General features: G+C 44.0%; 1 protein-coding gene across 2 annotated transcripts in view; it reads left to right on the top strand.

Annotated features, from left to right (window-relative positions):
- The first annotated feature begins 11,716 nt into the window (after nt 1-11,716).
- LOC119170515 (nucleolar transcription factor 1-A-like) overlaps nt 11,717-18,847 on the top strand; it is a 33,137-nt gene continuing 26,006 nt past the window's right edge. For both annotated transcript variants that reach the window (XM_037421707.2, XM_075887188.1), the window contains exon 1: nt 11,717-12,141. In XM_037421707.2, the coding sequence (XP_037277604.2) occupies nt 11,970-12,141 (172 nt within the window). In that variant the 5' untranslated portion in view covers nt 11,717-11,969. The remainder of the gene's footprint in view (nt 12,142-18,847) is intronic.

Genomic DNA, 18,847 nt, shown 5'->3' with positions numbered 1-18,847 from the left:
AGGGAAAGCAAAATAAGACCTTAAGCGAGTAGAAATAATTAGGAGGTTATCTGACTAGGGACTACAATCAAGGCACGAGTAATAATTAAATCTTTCACTGCAAAGTACCAGTACCTAACTTCACTTCTCAAAGGGAAAAAAAAAAACAAGAGATATATCTAGTTTTGGGTTCACTAAGTATTACGGCTAGGAGGCGCTAGCCGCCGCGCGATCTAAAGGGTACAGCCATATCAATCCATCCATTCATCCATCGTAGAGTAACTGTGTATGCTCCCAACTAAAGGTAGCATTACTCTAACCTATCGTCGCGTTTTCGTCTCCGAAAAGCACGGCGCATGTCTCGTCGACCCCGGTGCGTATGTGCAGACGACCTACCCAAGAAAGAGTCCCATTAGGCAGGATTTCGAAATAACCTAGCTTTTCTAAATAACCGAGTTTGAATTCATTGCATGTTTGACCCCCCCCCCCCCCCATCTGCGGCAGAGGAAGAGTGGGAAGTTTTTTTTAAGACGATCTGTTGACAAATTAAAGCATGTATTCGATACTTCTGGGCCTACATAGTACACGGTTGTTGAGAATTGCCATACGTCACGCGGATGAAGACACAAAGTCGATATGGAGAAATGTCCGCGAATCTCTATTAGCCGAATGATTGGAGAAAACCGGAATCTGACTGACCCGAGTTCTGATTGCTTCTCTTGGCAACATACAATTGGTTAGTGCGCTGGTGTCTTATGTATTTGTTTGAATTGAATCAAGACTGTAACAAATAAAAAATATGTGTCGCTGGGGCCAAACAGGTGACTGCCACGCGAACTACCTTGGTGCGACTTTAACTCAAACCCCGTCTTCTAGTGGTATACGTTTAATTATGACGTCCTCCATGAAAAAAAATATAAAAATAATATGTATGTGCTGCATTAGTAAACATTCATTGCATTTTATAAGTATATCATTTATCTCCCTTTCCGTATTCCTTAAAGGGGCCCTGCGACACTTTTTGAACAGCCCTATTTAGCACCGGCACACGTGTAGCGATGATTACTGAGACGAATTCAGCAAGAATGATAGAAACTGGTGCACGAACAGTGAAGTTATGAGTCCTCAAATTTCAAAACTCGAGCAGACGACGAGGAGAAACGTTCTCTTTCGTATTTCGCTCGCCTGCTGACGTCAACGACCACTTCCAATCACAGCACGCGTCCCATAAAGACATTCCGGCATTGTCACCTCATGGTGGTCTTCACACAGTTCACTACCGCTCTTTTTAACAGCGTCGTTAGCATGGTTACTATGAACCACGTGCGTCGAGTAGAACCTTAGAAGACGCTCCCACGGTCACACTGTGTAAAATGCACACATACACTTTGGGCAGGGTTACTTCTCAGCTTGCATGCAAGACTAGTTATACGTCAACGCCGGCGCCCACCGCCCGTCGCATATTGTTAGCTCGCTAAAAACGCGGCATGCCTTTCCATGTTTAGTTGCTTGCTGGCGTATACATATCCTCGTTCGCAGGCTGTGTTGTGTTCGTTCTTTTCAAAATGCATTTTCGTACCACACGTTTAGAGTTACTGTAAAGGTAGCATATCAAGTAACTCTACACATGTTGGTACTGTGGCGCCATCTAGAGCGTGTAATCCGATTCATTTTCTAATCTCGGTGATGCTTATTCTGCAGCCCCCCAAGACTGGATTCGCACTAACGGTGGCGTTTGTGCACGCCAACCTAGCCTAACAATCGTTATTTTGTTTTATAGAGCCTACAATAAAGTATCCACTACTAGTACCCAACGTTGTGAAAGGATGCGGCGCGACGAGTGGTTACTACACAACAGAACGCTCGTGCCACCAGGAGGCAGCCCTCGAATAAACATAAATTTATTTTTATTTTTGTTCGCGTTTTCATTCTTCTACTCACATGCGGTGGCTCTCTTGTCGAAAGTATTTTGCCAACGGTTTCGCCTGGTAACAAAAAAAAAAAATCATGCTTTCTATGAAAAATCTACTGTTGATTTAGCTCCATAACCTGACTTCCTGGAAAGTTCAGTTTTGTTGTATGTGCGGCAGTACTTTTTAAGAACGATCAGGGGGACATCACGTGACGCCAATACAATCCCCAAACCTCTCCTAACCATTATCTATCCGCTAATGTCAATCTACTGCTGTGATGACATGGAAAATTGAACACACCACTCAAACCTTTTCTGTCAGCACAGCTCATAAACCTTCCGAAATGATTTGAGGCCCAGCTAAATCAAAACAGAAGATTATGGAAAGATACAAAAAAGTATACGGGCATAATCACCGATTTGTTGCAAACTGAATGTGCAAATCACAACGCAGTTTTGCAAAGCGGAGTTCATACAACTATAAAAATGCGTGCAGTTGAAAATACTGCTACTCTTGAAAACACATTTTTGCTTGCTCTTTAAATAAATATTCTTGTCAATTAAACTTGCACTGCCCGGAGGTCGCTTAAACTTGCTTAGCTAAATAGCATCCTCTAAAAATTTAATGTATATAGGGTGCAGATAGAAAATGCTTATGACACAATATTTTAGTACTGTCTTTGTAGTAACCAGCGCTTTATGCTCACTAAACCTTTTCCTCATGCAACTGTAGTTCGCCAGTCTACATTGCAAGTATATGTGTTAGCATTAGGACTTTAATCTGACTGCAGCTCCTTGCAATGCCATTTATTCTGGGCTTGCATCTGTCTTGATCATATGGCCGTTGTGGGACATAATACTTATTATTATGTTCGACTTCATAATGACTCACTCAATTATTTTACTTCATGCATGCTTGCATCAAAATTCATGAAAAGGTGTTATTCAACTATAATACAACAGATTAGAAACTCAACAATCACGTTTTACAAATTTTTTGCTAACCATTTTTTTGAATATGTTATCACATTGAAAATAAAAAATTATGCATGCTCAAAAATAAGCAACATGGGCCTGCACATGCATACATTTCACACTACTATGTAAAAGACTTGGTTATAGTGAACTAGAATATGATATTCTAGTTCACTATAACCTTGGTATTGTAGACCTGTCCATGTTCTAAAAATAAAAAAAAATACAAGTGCTAAAAGAAATGTCTTTCTAACATTAGAAAATGTCTGGAAACTCGCCAATCTTTCACTCGGGCAAAAGGAGCAGGAAAGAGACGTTGCCACTCGCTCAAGAAATGTACATTGAAGGTTTCATGAAAGAAAATCTATCACTTGCAATAGGAGCATCTGTTGAGCTGGTGGGTGTAGCAACATGTTTAATGCAGCACAAAATGACGAGTAAGGAAACCATAAGCACAAGGATAAGTGCTGACTCAAAACTAAAAATATTGTTGCAGAAATTAGGCGTGTGAAAGTAAAAGAAGTGATGAACATGAAAAGAGAGCAGAACTGATAAAAGTAAATAGCTAACATTGCATATCGCTTCAGTGGCACACATGTTGAGCAGATAAGCAGTTTTGCTCCTTGTTCTAGACGACACTTGACAAATGCACGTGTCTCCTATGCAGCCCCCTGATAGGGAAAGCTTCAATAACTTTTCTAGTTGTTTGGCATGAACGTCTTGATTGATTTGTGAAGTTTAACGTCCCAAAACCACTATATAATTATGAGACGCCGTAGTGGAGGGCTCCGGAAATTTTGACCACCTGGGGTTCTTTAACGTGCACCCAAATCTGAGTACACGGGCCTACAACATTTTCACCTCCATCGGAAATGCAGCCGCCACAGCCGGGATTTGATCCCGCGACCTGCGGGTCCGCAGCCGAGTACCTCAGCCACAAGACCACCGTGGCAGGGCATCAACGTCTTGACGGAATATTGAATGAACAAAAATGGCTGAGCAACCACACGTTACAATGCGACACAAGATGCAACGAACTAGGTTTCTTGAGTGATTAATCAAACTCCCTTAAACACACATTAATGCAGCTGCCAGAAAATCCCACATATAACTTAACACATTTATGTAGAGTACGCTACACAGTACAGCATTTGCAAGGTATGAAAATTGACATCTATGCTTATTTCCTCGGACACGAGCTCTTTCATTGTCATGTCACTATTTTTTCCTCCTAATGAGTGGGTGAATTCTGTAAAGCTTTCGGTGGAGCAGACAATACTTGTTTAACATCGTATCTTAACAAAATTGCTCACGTCATGTGAAAGTTCACACACATTTGGTAGTACTGTGAATAATTTGTACATGTCTTTAATGCTTTTTTTTTTCTCAAATAATCCAGATTTCTCACTCATTTCTTTAGCTTCTCAGTCTACAAGTAGACTGAGAAGCTACAAGTAGACTTGTGCGGGGTAACCGCCATTTTCAAGCGCATCTAAGCAGAGAAGCTGTTCTCTGTACTATGGGCCCAAAAGTTTGTCGCAGTTGGTCCAAGGGCTGAATCACCAATGCCTCTTTTAACAACCTTTGAGTGTTTCAAAAGGCATGGCCCGAGTTCAATAGTTTTTAGATGATCCGACACCTTCCTTCGAAGCTAATCATGTCTGCTGGCACTGTGTGTCAAGATTTTAAAAACCATCCCTTCCTTTCTTTTTCCAAAACAACCTATTTCAGGGAACACTTACTCCCCTTTACGACAACCACATAAGTCTTAATACTTACCTCTTAGTGTATTTTACAGATCCTAGTCTGGCCAGCTCATAAAGGTAAAGTTACAGTAGAGCCAAGCCATATGCTTTATCTCAGATATAGCACCCACAGATAGTCTTTAATTTGTAAACATGCAAATTGTTCATTTGGCTGGCCACAAATGAAATACACTTTCCATAAATGATGCCCTCACTAACAACACATGATCTCTCAACTCCTTTTAAGTTGATGTTATTCATTTTATTTACCAAGAGTATGATACTAACATAAATTCTTATATTACTCGCACCAAATTTTTGTCCTTCTCTTGCTTAAAGACAGCTATAGTCCTTCTTAGCCTGCTTGAAAAATGTCTTGCAGTGAATGCGCGACCACACTCCAACTTTCCAGGCCCTTTTGCACATCAGTTATAATCACTGTAGCTTCAAACACTGTTCAAACACATTTTTACATTTACCATGTTCGAGACAGTGGTAAAAAATTTCATTTCAGAACAGCCATGTAAAGCTTGATCCAGACCTAATAACCCTAATAATGCTTAGTGCTTGTTTTATGTTATTTCTTCTAGCATACAGTGCCTTTACAGAATTATTAGAGGGGTGCTTACAAGTGCCCGACTTTACCCCTTTCCAAATAAAATGCGAAAATGAGTGTCAGCGCATGTCAGAGTGAAATACCTCACCATGTCCTAGAGCAAAGAATAAATGTTTGCAGCTGTTAGCCAATTTTTTTTTTCATATAAAACTGTGATGGTAGGCAAACAAATTTTGTGTCATTGCAGCTATGGGCCATAACAAATATTTCGTTTCTGTGTAGAAAAAGCACATTCAAGCTAATATGTCACAAACACAAAGAACCCGTAAAAACCAAACAGCCCCACAACAAACCTGGACATTTCATTCGAGGGCATTTCACCACTGTATATCATGTGTCCTGCAGGCACCACCCAACCTGCAATGCTCCTCGTGAGCTGATGAATGAGCACGAACAAAATATGCCAAAAAAATATAGTCCATATGCCAAACATCCGACAGAAGTGTGTAGGGTTTGTTATCTTCACTGTTAAAAAAGTGCGCGAGCTTTCCGCAAAGTGATTGCCGAAACTTTCGAACAGTGGTCGAAAAAAAAAACAACTAGATGCAGTCAAATCTTGTTTCGTCGATGTTAGAGACTGACGGTGAAAACTTGTTTCATGTACATTGTTCTAAAATCAAAGAATTATAAACAGTCAGGGAATTCACTATGGCAATCCCCATGACAGTAGATGCAGTCAAATCTCATTTCGTGTATCTTAGAGACTGACGGTGAAAACTTGCTTCATGTACATTGTTCTAAAATCAAAGGATTATAAACAGTCAGGGAATTCACTATGGCAATCCCCATGACAGTATGTTATTCAACAAGAAATCGACCAGAAAAGAATGAATGAATTTCGCGTCACATGTCAGGCCTCTAGTACCACCACCCAATGCAGAAAGTAAACCAAATTAGTTTTTTTTAATCACAATGAATAGGTTCGCTAATCCAACAATGCGGCTTTCAAATTAAATACCCCGAGTTTCTAGTTATTCCCCCACTTCTCATGTGGCCTGTCCCTTCAGCCTATCAACTGCCCCGATCTTGAAGAAACACTTGAAGTATTCTCAGTACACTTCTGTTGTCAAGACAGGCTACTGAGAAATTATAGGTTGGCCAGCAAAACAACTATTTAAATAAATTACCTAGAAAAGCAGCATACTGTGCTTTTCTAGCCACACGCATCTAGATGGTGCATTGAATAACTGTAATAGTATAATTTCATAACTCTGTCTTTCAACTGCCTATTAACAGCAAAGCTGTTAAAGCTGGAGGTAAAACGTATGAAGGGGAAAACTATCATCATTATGAACAAGTACCTGCCACAGAAATTGGTGAAATCCCACAACTCAACACAGGTTCCCTAAAAATGAACAAGGTAACAGTTAGCCCAAGAAATGGCTGCAAAGCAACATGGGAAAGTCAAATACCATAAGTACATACGAGGGAATACTAGCGAATGGAAAGGGCAATGGCAGCAGCGAAAAAAAACCTTAAACAGATGGAAGCTATAGGTCAACGACGACGTGCCCATAGATCTATGAGCGGTGCGAATGCTTGATTTCAACACACAAGTCTCCGGAGTTTGGATATCTGTGTCATGTCTGCGACTGTTTGTGCTTTTACTCCAACATCTCTGCACCAAGTATCAACCTAGAAACAGCATAGCATGCCCTAGCAAAGGACTAGCAAATACCTACAAGCAACCAGATTAGTCGTTCGAATCGTCCGGTTTAGCTGTTCTAAAGGTGGCGTGACTTTGTGCAGGCTCCGTCATTTTGTGGTGAAATGTTTGAATTTATGGCACTTTATCACAGAGCCTTTCACGTCAACAAGAAGTCTGCAAATGTTTACCATACAACAATTTTATGGAGGACCTGTGATTATTTTCTACTGTTCTTGTAACAAGAAAAAAAAAAGAATGCCCAACAATATTGAGGAATATTTGTGAAACCACTAGTTTTCAGCGATTAAACACTGGTTTACTCCATTGTACTTTGACTATTTAAGGAAAGTGTTACCACTGTTTACTTGAAATAAATTCAGGCCTGCAGTTAATGCATGCCAAATTAAATATTAACTATATTTAAGTACAAAATACGAATTGAGGTCATTCAGTAATTATCACAACACATACTTTATACTGAATATCTTTTTTTAACACTGTGCGCTCTACTGCCCAGAACAACACCAACAGGAAAATAGATCATGAACGAAAGCGCCAGAGAACATTTAAGATCACCACGCCTGCGCAGAACACGCAGCACAGTCACAGAGAAAGTAGTAAGTGCGGCCTTTCTGGAGTCCGCTGTATACTCTCTTGGGACACCAAAGTATAGTGCACCCGCAAGGTGCCCACTACACCATAATTTCTTTTTTATTTGGGAGCCACCTACTATACCATAATTGATTATTCTGCAGAGAAGCATGGTACCTGCTACACACATATAAGGCATTATGTGAGCACTTTGTACTGAAGCTGATTACAATTAATTATGGTTGAGCCCTTTTAATGCTTTGGAAGCATTTCCCAACCCACTAATTGCCCAATTTGCATTGTATAACACCTGATTGTTATTTTACTCTTCCACCATGCACTATTACCCATGTTTATGCAATCCTTTGCCAGATGTGATGTCTGTATAGGGTATTTTTGCAAAGGAGTATCAAGCACTGGTCTGGCTCTGTGGTGGAATACTCGAATGCCACACAGATGCCCCATGTTCGAATCCCATTCAATCCTAGATAATTTTTCTTTTATCCCTTTATTTCTTTCTGTTTCATGTGATAGCGGCTACGGAAACTGTCGGCAGCTGTGGTCAATTACAGCATCAAAACTGGCTGTTCTTGTGATCTCATACCAGCTTTCGCTGTAAAACAAGCTGCCAAAGTATTCATTTATGCTGAGGGCCAACAGCAGACAAGTTACGTGTGTCAAACAGTAATACTATATTTTAATGGTGCCCATAACAGATCTCTGTGTAAAATACATAGCGACTTTTTATTGCATATGCATCAGTGTTACAGTACCTCCACATATAGTCCTAGTGGGGACATAGGCACCAATATGTCCAAGTACTTCATAATCATATGGCTGCTCTCTGCTAATCTTTGCACAGATGGCATGTGGTGGAAGAACCTATTATTTTTGACCATTTGTGTTTTTTTCTTTTTAAAGCAAAGCCTTCTTTTCAAACCTTCCTATGTTTTCCTGACCATGGCTACTGCTAATTGCTTGCCGAATAGTTCCAGGATACAATTTCGACTTTACTGAGGTACGAGCAACAATAGCTAATGTTGCAGAACTGTCTTCGTGAACACCTTTTGTTACCAACAAAAGAAAGTCGACTGGTGAAGCTGGCTCATACCATGGTGCTTAATATGAGATGCGACAAAGCGGCCATGGTTGAAGGTACCCCAAGCCTATAGCAGTATTGACATGAGAGAGAAATGCTTGAAGGAAGAGTGGACGTCATGGACCGATGAGAGGGCGTTGCCCCTCTGGACCCTCTTGCACAATCGGACGCAAATATGCGACGTGGTAGCCATGTGACTTGCAATGCCTGCTTCTCTCCAAAGGATTATTCCCTGCCTGAACAGTCCTTATACTGCAGCAATGACACATTGGAAGTTAGTTTTGGAGATGCCAGCAGTTTCAACAGAGTTTACGTCGACGACCCTTTTCTCAGTTAGTGCCACTTTGATTATGAGAAGCACTTTGCCACTCATATTTGGCACGACTGTACAGGTGCAGCCGGGCCTGTTTTGCTAGTGAAGAGAGGGAGGACCATGACTGAGGGGAGATGTGCTTACGTGGGAGAAAGGTGGCTTTACAGTGCACATGCATTAATCTGCATTGTCACCTAATGGCAGAGAGAAATTAGATGTCTTGTCTTCCTTTCTTCAAGAACCACTACCACCACTGTCTGGGCATGAGCCGCCATTTGGGCTTCCATGGGAAAGCCAAGCAATTGAAAGAAATAGCACAGAAAGCTAATGTACCTATTTAAACCCCTATAATAATGGCCTCATCTGATAGTGCGTTACAGCCTCCAGAAACACAAGGACTAAACTAAATCGGACAAAGTTGAGCAAAATAAGCATTGCGTAAAGCAAGAACAATTTCGATATAATCGAAAGCAAGAGCAAATGACACTTAGCTTTATACAAATACTAAAGGTACACGTATCTGCAGCGAGATCTTTATTTGCACAAACGACAATGAACGCAAGTAACCGAGTCTATAGGCTCAACTTGCATACACCACATAAGGCAAGAGTATCAAACTGGCAACCCACCCCAGGGCACGATGACGAAAGTTACCAAAATGAAATCATTTAAAAGTTTTAGACATACCCAAATCATGGGTATGTCTAAATCAGGCTATTTCGTATTTCTTAGCAGAAGATTAAAGGATTACAGAGCTGCCCCTTGGCCTTGTCAAAGCAGCACATTCTACAAACAGCGAGTGCGGCCAAATTTTGTACTCATAAATGACGCGTAGAGCTTGACAAGTAGACGTGCAAAAGGACAAGCAGAGTGTACAGTTCCCACATCAACCACAAGGTGTCTTCATACAAAGGCCTGAGCCTCGCCGCGGTGGTCTAGTGGCTAAGGTACTCGGCTGCTGACCCACAGATCGCGGGATCGAATCCCGGCTGCGGCGGCTGCATTTCCGATGGAGGCGGAAATGTTGTAGGCCCGTGTGCTCAGATTTGGGTGCACGTTAATGAACACCAGGTGGTCGAAATTTCCGGAGCCCTCCACTACGGCGTCTCTCATAATCAAATGGTGGTTTTGGGACGTTAAACCCCTTATATCAATCAATCTACAAAGGCCTGTGCTCCGTCTGTTTAATGCTACCAGTGACATTAGTGCCATTGGCTGACAGTTGGCAAAAATGAGAAGTTTTGTTGGGATCAGATATGCTTCTTGTCAGTGGGTGCCACTATGCTCTACAGTCTGCTAAAATCACACGGTAGCATCTCCAATTCACATTTGTAGTGTGCAAAGGTCACAACGCTCTGACATAGCGTTTTGCCCCTTTGATGTTGTAATAATAAAAGCAGCCACCACAAAGATACAACTGCGAGAAATTAGAAGAAAAAAAAACTGCCTTGATCAAATGAACTTCCCATTTGTAAAAGCAGAGTTTTTAAAAAAAAGGGGGGGGGGGGGGCAGCGCGACATGTTGAACGGGCTAGCACATACCTGGCACACGCAGCGTCGGTTTGCATAAATTTAATGGGAAAAGAAACACCTATGTAGGTGGGCCGTGGATTGGAATCAATGAAATGTGAAGCTCCGAAAGTGGAATAGCAAACAACTGAGACCAAGTACTGCTGAGGGCTTCGCAACGCAGGAATTAAATCTCTGAACAGATCCAAAAGCGTGCTTTCACACACATAAACAGAATAGAAGAGCAGACAAAAAAAAAAAAAAAAGATTACCCTGCCCTGCTCGCTTTGGTGGTCTGTGCGCTGGTACGCTTCTCGATCTGCCCGGATATGAATATAAATCAAGTAGACCAGCTCGCCACCTCGTTGAGTAACTGCCTACCAGATGACACGGTCAAATGCGGACACCTCCATCACGTGAACGGCGCACCGGCAAGAATGGCCCAATCGTGAAGTTAGCACTGGGAATGTAGGCATATAGACCGTGCTTGTGACGCACGCTTTTGCAATATGCTATTTAGGCATGAAGGATATATGATACTGATATACGTCTCCGTACACAAGGCCACGGTCGGTGCTGTCCTGCGCGTCAGCACAGGTTGGATCGTCGCAAGATATGTCAAAAACTGTTTTCTTTAGAGCGTGTCACGACGCTCCGGCGTGTCTAAGTTTTTAACCACGCTTATCGCACTCGAAGGACAACTGATATCAAGGTTAGCTTCAACTGTGATTCTACACATATCCCGTTCCGCCGGTGTTAGGGCGCCGATTACACCGACATGCCACCCGTTCGTTAACCATCGCTACCACCACGGAGGAAGGCTACCACTTTTTCACTCAAATTTACTGTGCTGTCATAGCACATTGTTGCCGGGCACTAAATTATTCTTTCACTGGAATAAGATAGCTTTGTGTAGATCAAACGCAGCTTTATTATTTTTTTCAGGTGCAATAAAGCAGCTGTTTTATTAAAATTTTGCTCAAAAAACACTAAAAAACTAATTTTGAGCTTGTTGAAGGTATAAAAAAAGATACAACTATTTATCAGTGATTACCTGTTGCTTGTCTGATGGAACAAACCGTACTGTGCACAAAACAAAGTACAGCAAAAAATTTTATTATATCAGAGCTTTAGGTAATTGTAAGCACTGTTACTGGGCTTGCAAGGTTAGTATGATAACAGTTCATCAACATTTTTTGGCTGCAGTAAACACTGTAATGTTTTTTTAGATATGTCTGTCTGTCTACAAGAGCAGACGACGTAACTTTTTGAGGTTGCCAGACCGAAAACGTGTTCAGCTTGCCCTCAAGAGCGCATGCGCACTTCATTCGACGTCCACCAGTCGGGAAGCGGCGGTTTGTCAAGAGGAAGTTTTGTTTTCCCAAGCAGACGCCGCTTGCCAGCAGGAGGGCTTTGAGCGGGTGAAATCGTGCTGCCACTGGGCTGTCGATTCACGTGTATTTTTTCCCGCGGTGTTTTTGTGGGCGCCACGGGCCCGTGCCGGCCAGCGCGGACGCGCAGTCCGGTCTCTCCGGCGTGCTCGAGCGCTGCACCGTGACCCCGATTTGCGTTCGCCGAGAAAATGGCGATGGCGGCGGCGCAGGCGACGGCAACGACGATCAACCCTCCCCGGCGCAAGAGCGGCCCGAAGCGTCCTGCAGCCACGACAGCCCCCGAAGACTCGGACAGCGACGAAGCCACGGCACCGAAGCGAACCAAGAACGGAGATGGCGGGGCCCCAGAACACAGCGATGGTAAGCGCTCTCGCCTACACGCAGACGCGTGCTCGCGAGGCTTTTGTCTCCACGGCGCCGATCGGACATGGAGACGTACCGTGCCGAGCGCCGGGTTGGTGGAGGCCGCGTTCGCCGGCGCGTCCGATTTTCGCCTGTTGGCATTAGATCTGCAGGAAAAATTCTGGTTAACGACCTTTATGCGATGTAGTGGCTGAGACTTTCCGCCTTTACGGAGTGCGTAAAGAAGACGCGGATAGCTGAAACAGGCGCAAACGCGGCTGTGGGACCGGCTACCCGGTGTTACGTTCCTAAGGGCAAGAGTACGGTAGCTGGTCGCGTTTTGTTGCGAGCTGACACTCCGAGCTTTAAAAGCATGCAAGTAATTCCGTGACAAATGCCGCTGCCTCTTGGACTGAAATTTGGACGAGCCATAATACGAGTTAATCATTCCTTTAAAAAGCAGCTTGTGTAGTTGGCACGTCACGTAATAGCGCGGTTTTTCGCGCGCGCCCGCGTACGATTTCCTCTGACGCGAGCCGTTTTTTGATGCTTGCATGGCGGAGCCTGCACGGCGAGCGACGCCACAATGTCCGCCGCCGAGATCCTCGTCGGGGCGGGCGGACAAAGCGGCGATGTGGCGGGCGAGGCAGGCGGTGAGCCGTGCGAGCCGCAGGCGGGGGGCAAGGAGACCGGCGGTGGCGACGGGCGGGGGCCCGCCGCGTGTACGCCGATGCCCGATTGGCCTTCCCCGGCGGCGCCGCTCGGCGCGTGCATGCTACCTCGTTGCCGGGGTTGCGAGCGAGGGCGAGCGAACGATCTCGGGGTGGTGGCGCGCAGCAGCCGGCGCAGCCGTGGCAGCCTTCCAGGCACACGGGGAAGCAACCGGTTTCCTGCTCCCCTACTCGCCGGCCGTATCCGGCGTGCGTGCGTCCGTACTCGTGCGACTCCGCCGTGCTTGCTCTCCCCTGATCGCCGTCTGCTTCGCTCGCTCGCTGGGCGCCGCTCGCCGGCTGCTGCGCTTCGACGATGACAGGCTTTCCGGAGGGGGGGAGTCGTTATTAATGCTCGCCCCGCGGGGAGCGCGCCGTGCTCGAGGGCTGGCGGGGACAGGCCGGGCGTTCGCCGCCGCCGTGTCCCTTCGACCGCTACCGCCGCTTTCGGCTCGGCTGAGCGCGGGGAGGGTGGCTGCGTGCCGCCAGCTTTTTTCCCCGTTCGTTGGCCGCTCTCGCGTGGGCTCTCTTTGAGCGCCGCTTGGCGATGAGTGTACGGTGTCGGGATCGTGTCGCGCCACTTCGACGCACGGCGGGGCCGCTCCGATTTTCAGTAGTGCCTTCGGTATGGCAGACATTTACCGCGGCGTTCGATAACTTTGTTCGCTTTGCGTGATAATGTCACGCAAAGTAATTGGATCTGTTTGGCGCGTTTTTCTAAACTGCGAGTCTCCGTATTTGTCTGGTCGTGCAAGGCACGTGTGTTTGTTTACGTTTTATTTGCGCAACACGCGCTCCGGGAAGCAGACGACAGGTTAGACTAGAAATTGCAGCAGTGCTGCCACCTTCAAACGCCGCTCTTTTTGCCCCCGTTTTGTCGTCTGCTACAGGCAACGGCGCATCGTTTTGCGTTCCGGGTTCGTCTTATCAGACAACGTGGCATATCGTAACTACCCCTTGTCTAAGCTGTCTGCATACGCGTGGTCACTGACGTTGCCGGATTAGAATGAATCGAGTCATGTCGCACGAACGCAGTACTCTGCAGCCGTGGCGTTCGTGTTGCAAACCGCGCCTACCATTGTCTCCAAGCCGAATCGGCTGTCTGCGGCGCCCTTTGGCGTGTTGAGCACGACGACCTGTTCATCAATGCTGCTGACGCCGGTGCTCGAGACCACCTGCCGTACGAGGGACCGTTGCGTAGTACCTGGTGGCGCCGCAACTGCCGTTTCGCGGGGGCTTTCGTGTCGACATGCGGAAGCTCTATGCGCGCCACTTTTGTCTCTCTCTCTCTCTGACGTTCTCTGCTGCTTGTTTATTTGTTACGCCTCGTTGACGGCGGCATATTTAAGATCAGTACAGCGTCCTAGCAGTATTTGGCGTGCCCGGCTAGGTATTTAGTAAATGTAAGTGCAGAATTTGACAAATATGGGTAGTAGAGGAAATTTAGACGAACAATATATATATGGATGGATGGAAAACCTTTTTTGCGAGATCGGGAGGCGCAGATCCTATGTCGCGATTGGCGGTACTTTGCCAGACTACGATAATCGTTCACAGCGTCTTGGGTTTTCCGCTTATTTACGTGCCAGTCACTTGTTCTGTGGGGGTGTGCAGTCAGCACTGTGGTTTATCAGTCCCCCATAAACCACCAACATCAGGCTGCTCTGACTTGCATAGCGTACATTTGCAAGCAGGATTTCACGATAATTTGCGTGGTTCAAATCTGGAACGGCAATTCGCCTGTTATTGAATGTACAACTCTCTCATGGTAAACGGTGAAGAGTTGCCCGGTACAGCAGCCACTGTGTGTGCAATTTACTGTTGCAATCTAGCGTTGTCGCTAATTTCGCTAGAGGGTAGCCAGGTAATTGTTATGCAAGCGTGCTTACGCTAGGATGAGAAGTTTCTTGCACACAGTTGTTTTACCTTGTTAAGTGAGCAACTAACCCTCAGGTCAATTGCTTTGGCTAGCTTTGGATGCCGGTGTCACTGCCACTAATAATGGTAGTGTGCCGAGTCTTGACATTCACACCAATATAACCATATCCAGCCTATTTGCATTACTTTTCACATCGAAATTTGGAGCTAGTTGAGTTAAATTATCCCCAGTAGTCGTAAAAGGCCTTTACCATTTCCTACATACCCGAATACATGCTAAAGCGACGGTAAAAAGGCCTGCTGATGACCATTTCTGCTGATTTCCAAGCTGCATTTTTCAATGACAGTATATAAAGTAAGGCTCCGCTGTAAATAGTTCACTGAAGTTTGGTTAGTATTAGATAAATATGCTTAATCTGAAGTCCCGTTATGGTACGTTTGTCTGCAAATCTTGCTGAGGTACAGAAAATTAGTAATTTGACAAAGTTGGCATCAGTTTTCTGTTTGATATTGGCACTTACAGGAGCTGATAGCAGGCCTAAAAAGCTTTTGGCAGTGTCCTAGCTGAAACTTTCATAATGGCACAGTTTGGAGCCCTTAAGATAAGAGGCTTTGCTGTCAATTAAACTTGGGTACTTCCACAATTGTTAATGTATTTACTGCAGTTAGTTTCAAAATCACGCTGAATTTAGTATGCCGAGCTTTCTTTGCGCTTGATTTTGCCGAGAAGCGTTGCCTGTTGGCCTAACTTGCCAAGCAGTGGCAGGATCGACTGGCCTGTTTCTCAGAAGAAAGCTTGCATTGTTAAGCTTGTATCATTGCCTGAAAAATTAATCCAGCTCTCTTTATTGTTCTTTCTATTAGTCTGTTGTAGCTGGCATAGCCCAAAGAAGCCTTATATTATTTGAGGTTTTTTTTTTTTTTTTTCCTGATTGCTTTCTGTAGTGCTGGAGCGTGTGTAGTACTAAATACCCAAATGAGCTGAGTATGTCAAAAATTATTATAATTGGTGCACCGTAACTGGAGCTATTAATCTATAAATTTCAAGACTTGAGCAGACTACGATAAAAAATGTTTCCTTTCATTCATATTGCAGTATGCTGTCACATTGCTGGTTGTTTCCAATCATCCCACACCTCTTATAGACGTGCCGCAAGTCTTGCTGCACAGTGGCCTCTAAAAAATGCTCTTCAATGCATTCTGCACTGCGTTCTAGCTTTTTTCAGCATATGGTGCTTAACACAATTTTTTTAATCTGGTAAATTGAGTGGTATTATAGTTTTAGTGCTAATTGTGTAGCCTAGCTGGGGCTGTTTGATTGTTACGTTGCGAGACGTGGCCTCTCAAGCAAACCGGAGCGCACAACTACTGCGATCACTTCCCGTTGCAAAACTTGGCACTGCTTTTAGGTCTGAGTGTTACAGGGTGCGTACTGGTCCTTGAAATTCTTGAAAGCCTTTGAATTAGAAAAACTGGTTTTCAAGGCCCTTAAAAGTCCTGGAATTTTTCCTCGTCCTTGAAAATCCTTGAATTTCCTGAGCAGTGCACTCCCAGATTGGCATTTCAACCTCCTTAATGTGGTAGATTGCTGTCGATCTAACAAACTCCCCAGTTCATAAACAGTAATTTACCATGAGCGCCAGTGGCGTACCAACTCTTTCGCGAGTGGGGGGGGGGGGGGGCAAACAACCTACTTCACTCGTAAGGTGGGATATATATATATGTGTATATATATATATATATATATATATATATCTTTTCAATAGAGATGAAAATGCTGTAGGCCCATGTGCTCAGATTTGGGTGCACGTTAAAGAAAAGGAACCCCAAGTGGTCGAAATTTCCAGAACCTTTCACCACGGGGTCTCTCGTAATAATGTGGTGGTTTTGGGACGTTAAACCCCACATATCAATCAATCAACTCACGACCACTCAGTCAGCATGCCCGTACACTAACCACTACACCACGCCATGCTACAGAACCATCTGATATGAAACAGGCCTGTGTAGGCATCGATGAGTCCTTTGCACACGACGCGAACATTCCTGCAGCTAGCCCAAAGAATGGGCGCCTTTCTCCACAAGGAGGAAATCAGTACTGTGTACAATCTTTTGCGCACATTTTGTCTTTTGGAGGTAGCTGCGCAGTTACTCCAGAAACATTTTTATAGTGTATGTGCACGTGTACATCTCTGTGAGCTCATCCTTGCTGAGAGAGAGAGAGAGAACTAAGCATCAGCTGCGCGTGTGTGCTTCTTTTCTCTCACAGTTGCATTTTGAGCTGTAAAAGACAATTAGAGTTGAATGAAAACTGACTAGCCCGGCTCCCAATTAGGCCTCCATCGTACAAAAAGCCATGGTCTTTCCCCTTCTCCCTGGTCCGGTGGGTCAGGCTGTCGGGTACGCTTAGAAGCTGAGCATCCCACTGTACTCCAGTCTACTGCTTTATTCTACGCCACTTTGTAAGCTGCTGCCATTGCTCTTGGTTACCTAAGCAAGGCTGATCAGATTTATTAGAGACTAAAGCGAAAACTTTTTTGAGGCGCTTCTAGTACGGCAGAACTAAAGTGTTTAAAAAGATTCGTCACAATCATCGGCTCACAGCAGCTTCGATAAAGCAAGGATGACGCTATTAATTTTTTTTAAGGAAACAATTTTCTTTAAACAGCAAATTCTCTGTTGGATCTATAAAACGATTGCTCGTTGCCATCCATAACAAAGCAAGTACAAGATGCTTTCGCACCTTGTGCCGCTTTACAATGCTATAGTACAAGGCGCAAAAGAGTCGCAAAGCCGGCCCACACTGCAAGGAGCATTCAAAGATAATCGTCACAGCAGAAATATAGAAAAAGTTTTACTATATTAAAACAATCCCTTGTAACATTTTCATTTCCTCGTAGCAATATAATTGAGCGATTACTGTGGTGAAGGAAAACTTCGCCTTAGTTGTTGGTTTCCCCAGCGTGTAGCCGACAGTGACCACTGTAAAAAGTGGGGGGGGCTAAGCCACCCTTACCCCCCCTTCCGGCTGTACGCCTGTGATGAGCGCACATGATTGTGTTGGGAAAAAAATTTAGTTTGTCTTGTCAGTGTGGCATAGCAATAAATGCTATCTCAATCATTCTTATAAACTCAACCACTCTTGTAAGCACTCACTGCATATTGTTGTGTTTTTGAGAACATATGAAAGACTACCAGATGTTTTTTTTTCATAATTGTGATGCCCATTTAATTAATGATGTCCATTTACATAAGTATAATAAAGCTAGCCATACTTAGAAGATTTTAGGCAACAAAATTTCAAGTTTGCATGCCGCTTTCAGACCTGGAAAAACCTGCAACAGGTCCTGGAAAGTCCTTGAATATCCTTATCTTTCTCTTTGAAAACCTGTACGAATCCTGTGTTAGCTGTTGCAATTGCCTGTGCAGCTAGCACAGTGCAAAGATAACCAAATAAATGTCAGATATTTTTTTCCAATAGATATAAATGGGCTAATCAAGCTTTATTTGCAAATTTTATGACAAATATAGTAATTAATTGCAAAATTGAAACTGATGAAAAATGAAGTTGCGTTTGCTCTATAACATCAGTACTACCTAAAACTCGAGACACGTAACTCCAGGTGGGAATACAAAACCTACAAGTGTTCAAGCTAACAGTTTTCCACAGGTGTGCTGCTGATAGTTCAGAATAATGCTAACTGGAACGCGGGAATTTTCAGGGGCAGCAGATATTTTCAAAGTAGTAGTGCTGTTCATAGCTTCACTGGTCAATGCTGAAATCACGTGTACAAAAAAATCTCTGAAATATAGCATTCTAAATTTAAAAATTTCATTTTTATTGCTGCTAATATCATCCGAGCCACGCAGCCTACCTGCAAAAGTGGCAAGGTCTTAGATATAATAGCTTCAAAAATAAATTACTCCACATTATAAGGGATGCTTTATATTAATGGTGCAGTGATAGTTTAAGTTCTGTGTCAACTGTGCTTGACTTTACACCATTCCCATTATATTGTCACTACCGGAAGTCGGTATTGCATGTGAGCGAACTAGCCCATTCCGAAACTGTCATTGTGGTTATATATTTTACTAGAAACTGAAGTACGCAACATTCAATTTCCTAATCTACAGTT

The sequence above is a fragment of the Rhipicephalus microplus genome, chromosome 2 (genome assembly GCF_043290135.1).
Source record: "Rhipicephalus microplus isolate Deutch F79 chromosome 2, USDA_Rmic, whole genome shotgun sequence".
NCBI classification, from domain to species: Eukaryota; Metazoa; Arthropoda; class Arachnida; order Ixodida; family Ixodidae; genus Rhipicephalus; species Rhipicephalus microplus.
Note: the sequence above shows the minus strand (reverse complement) of the source record. Positions and strands in the feature narration are given on the sequence as shown.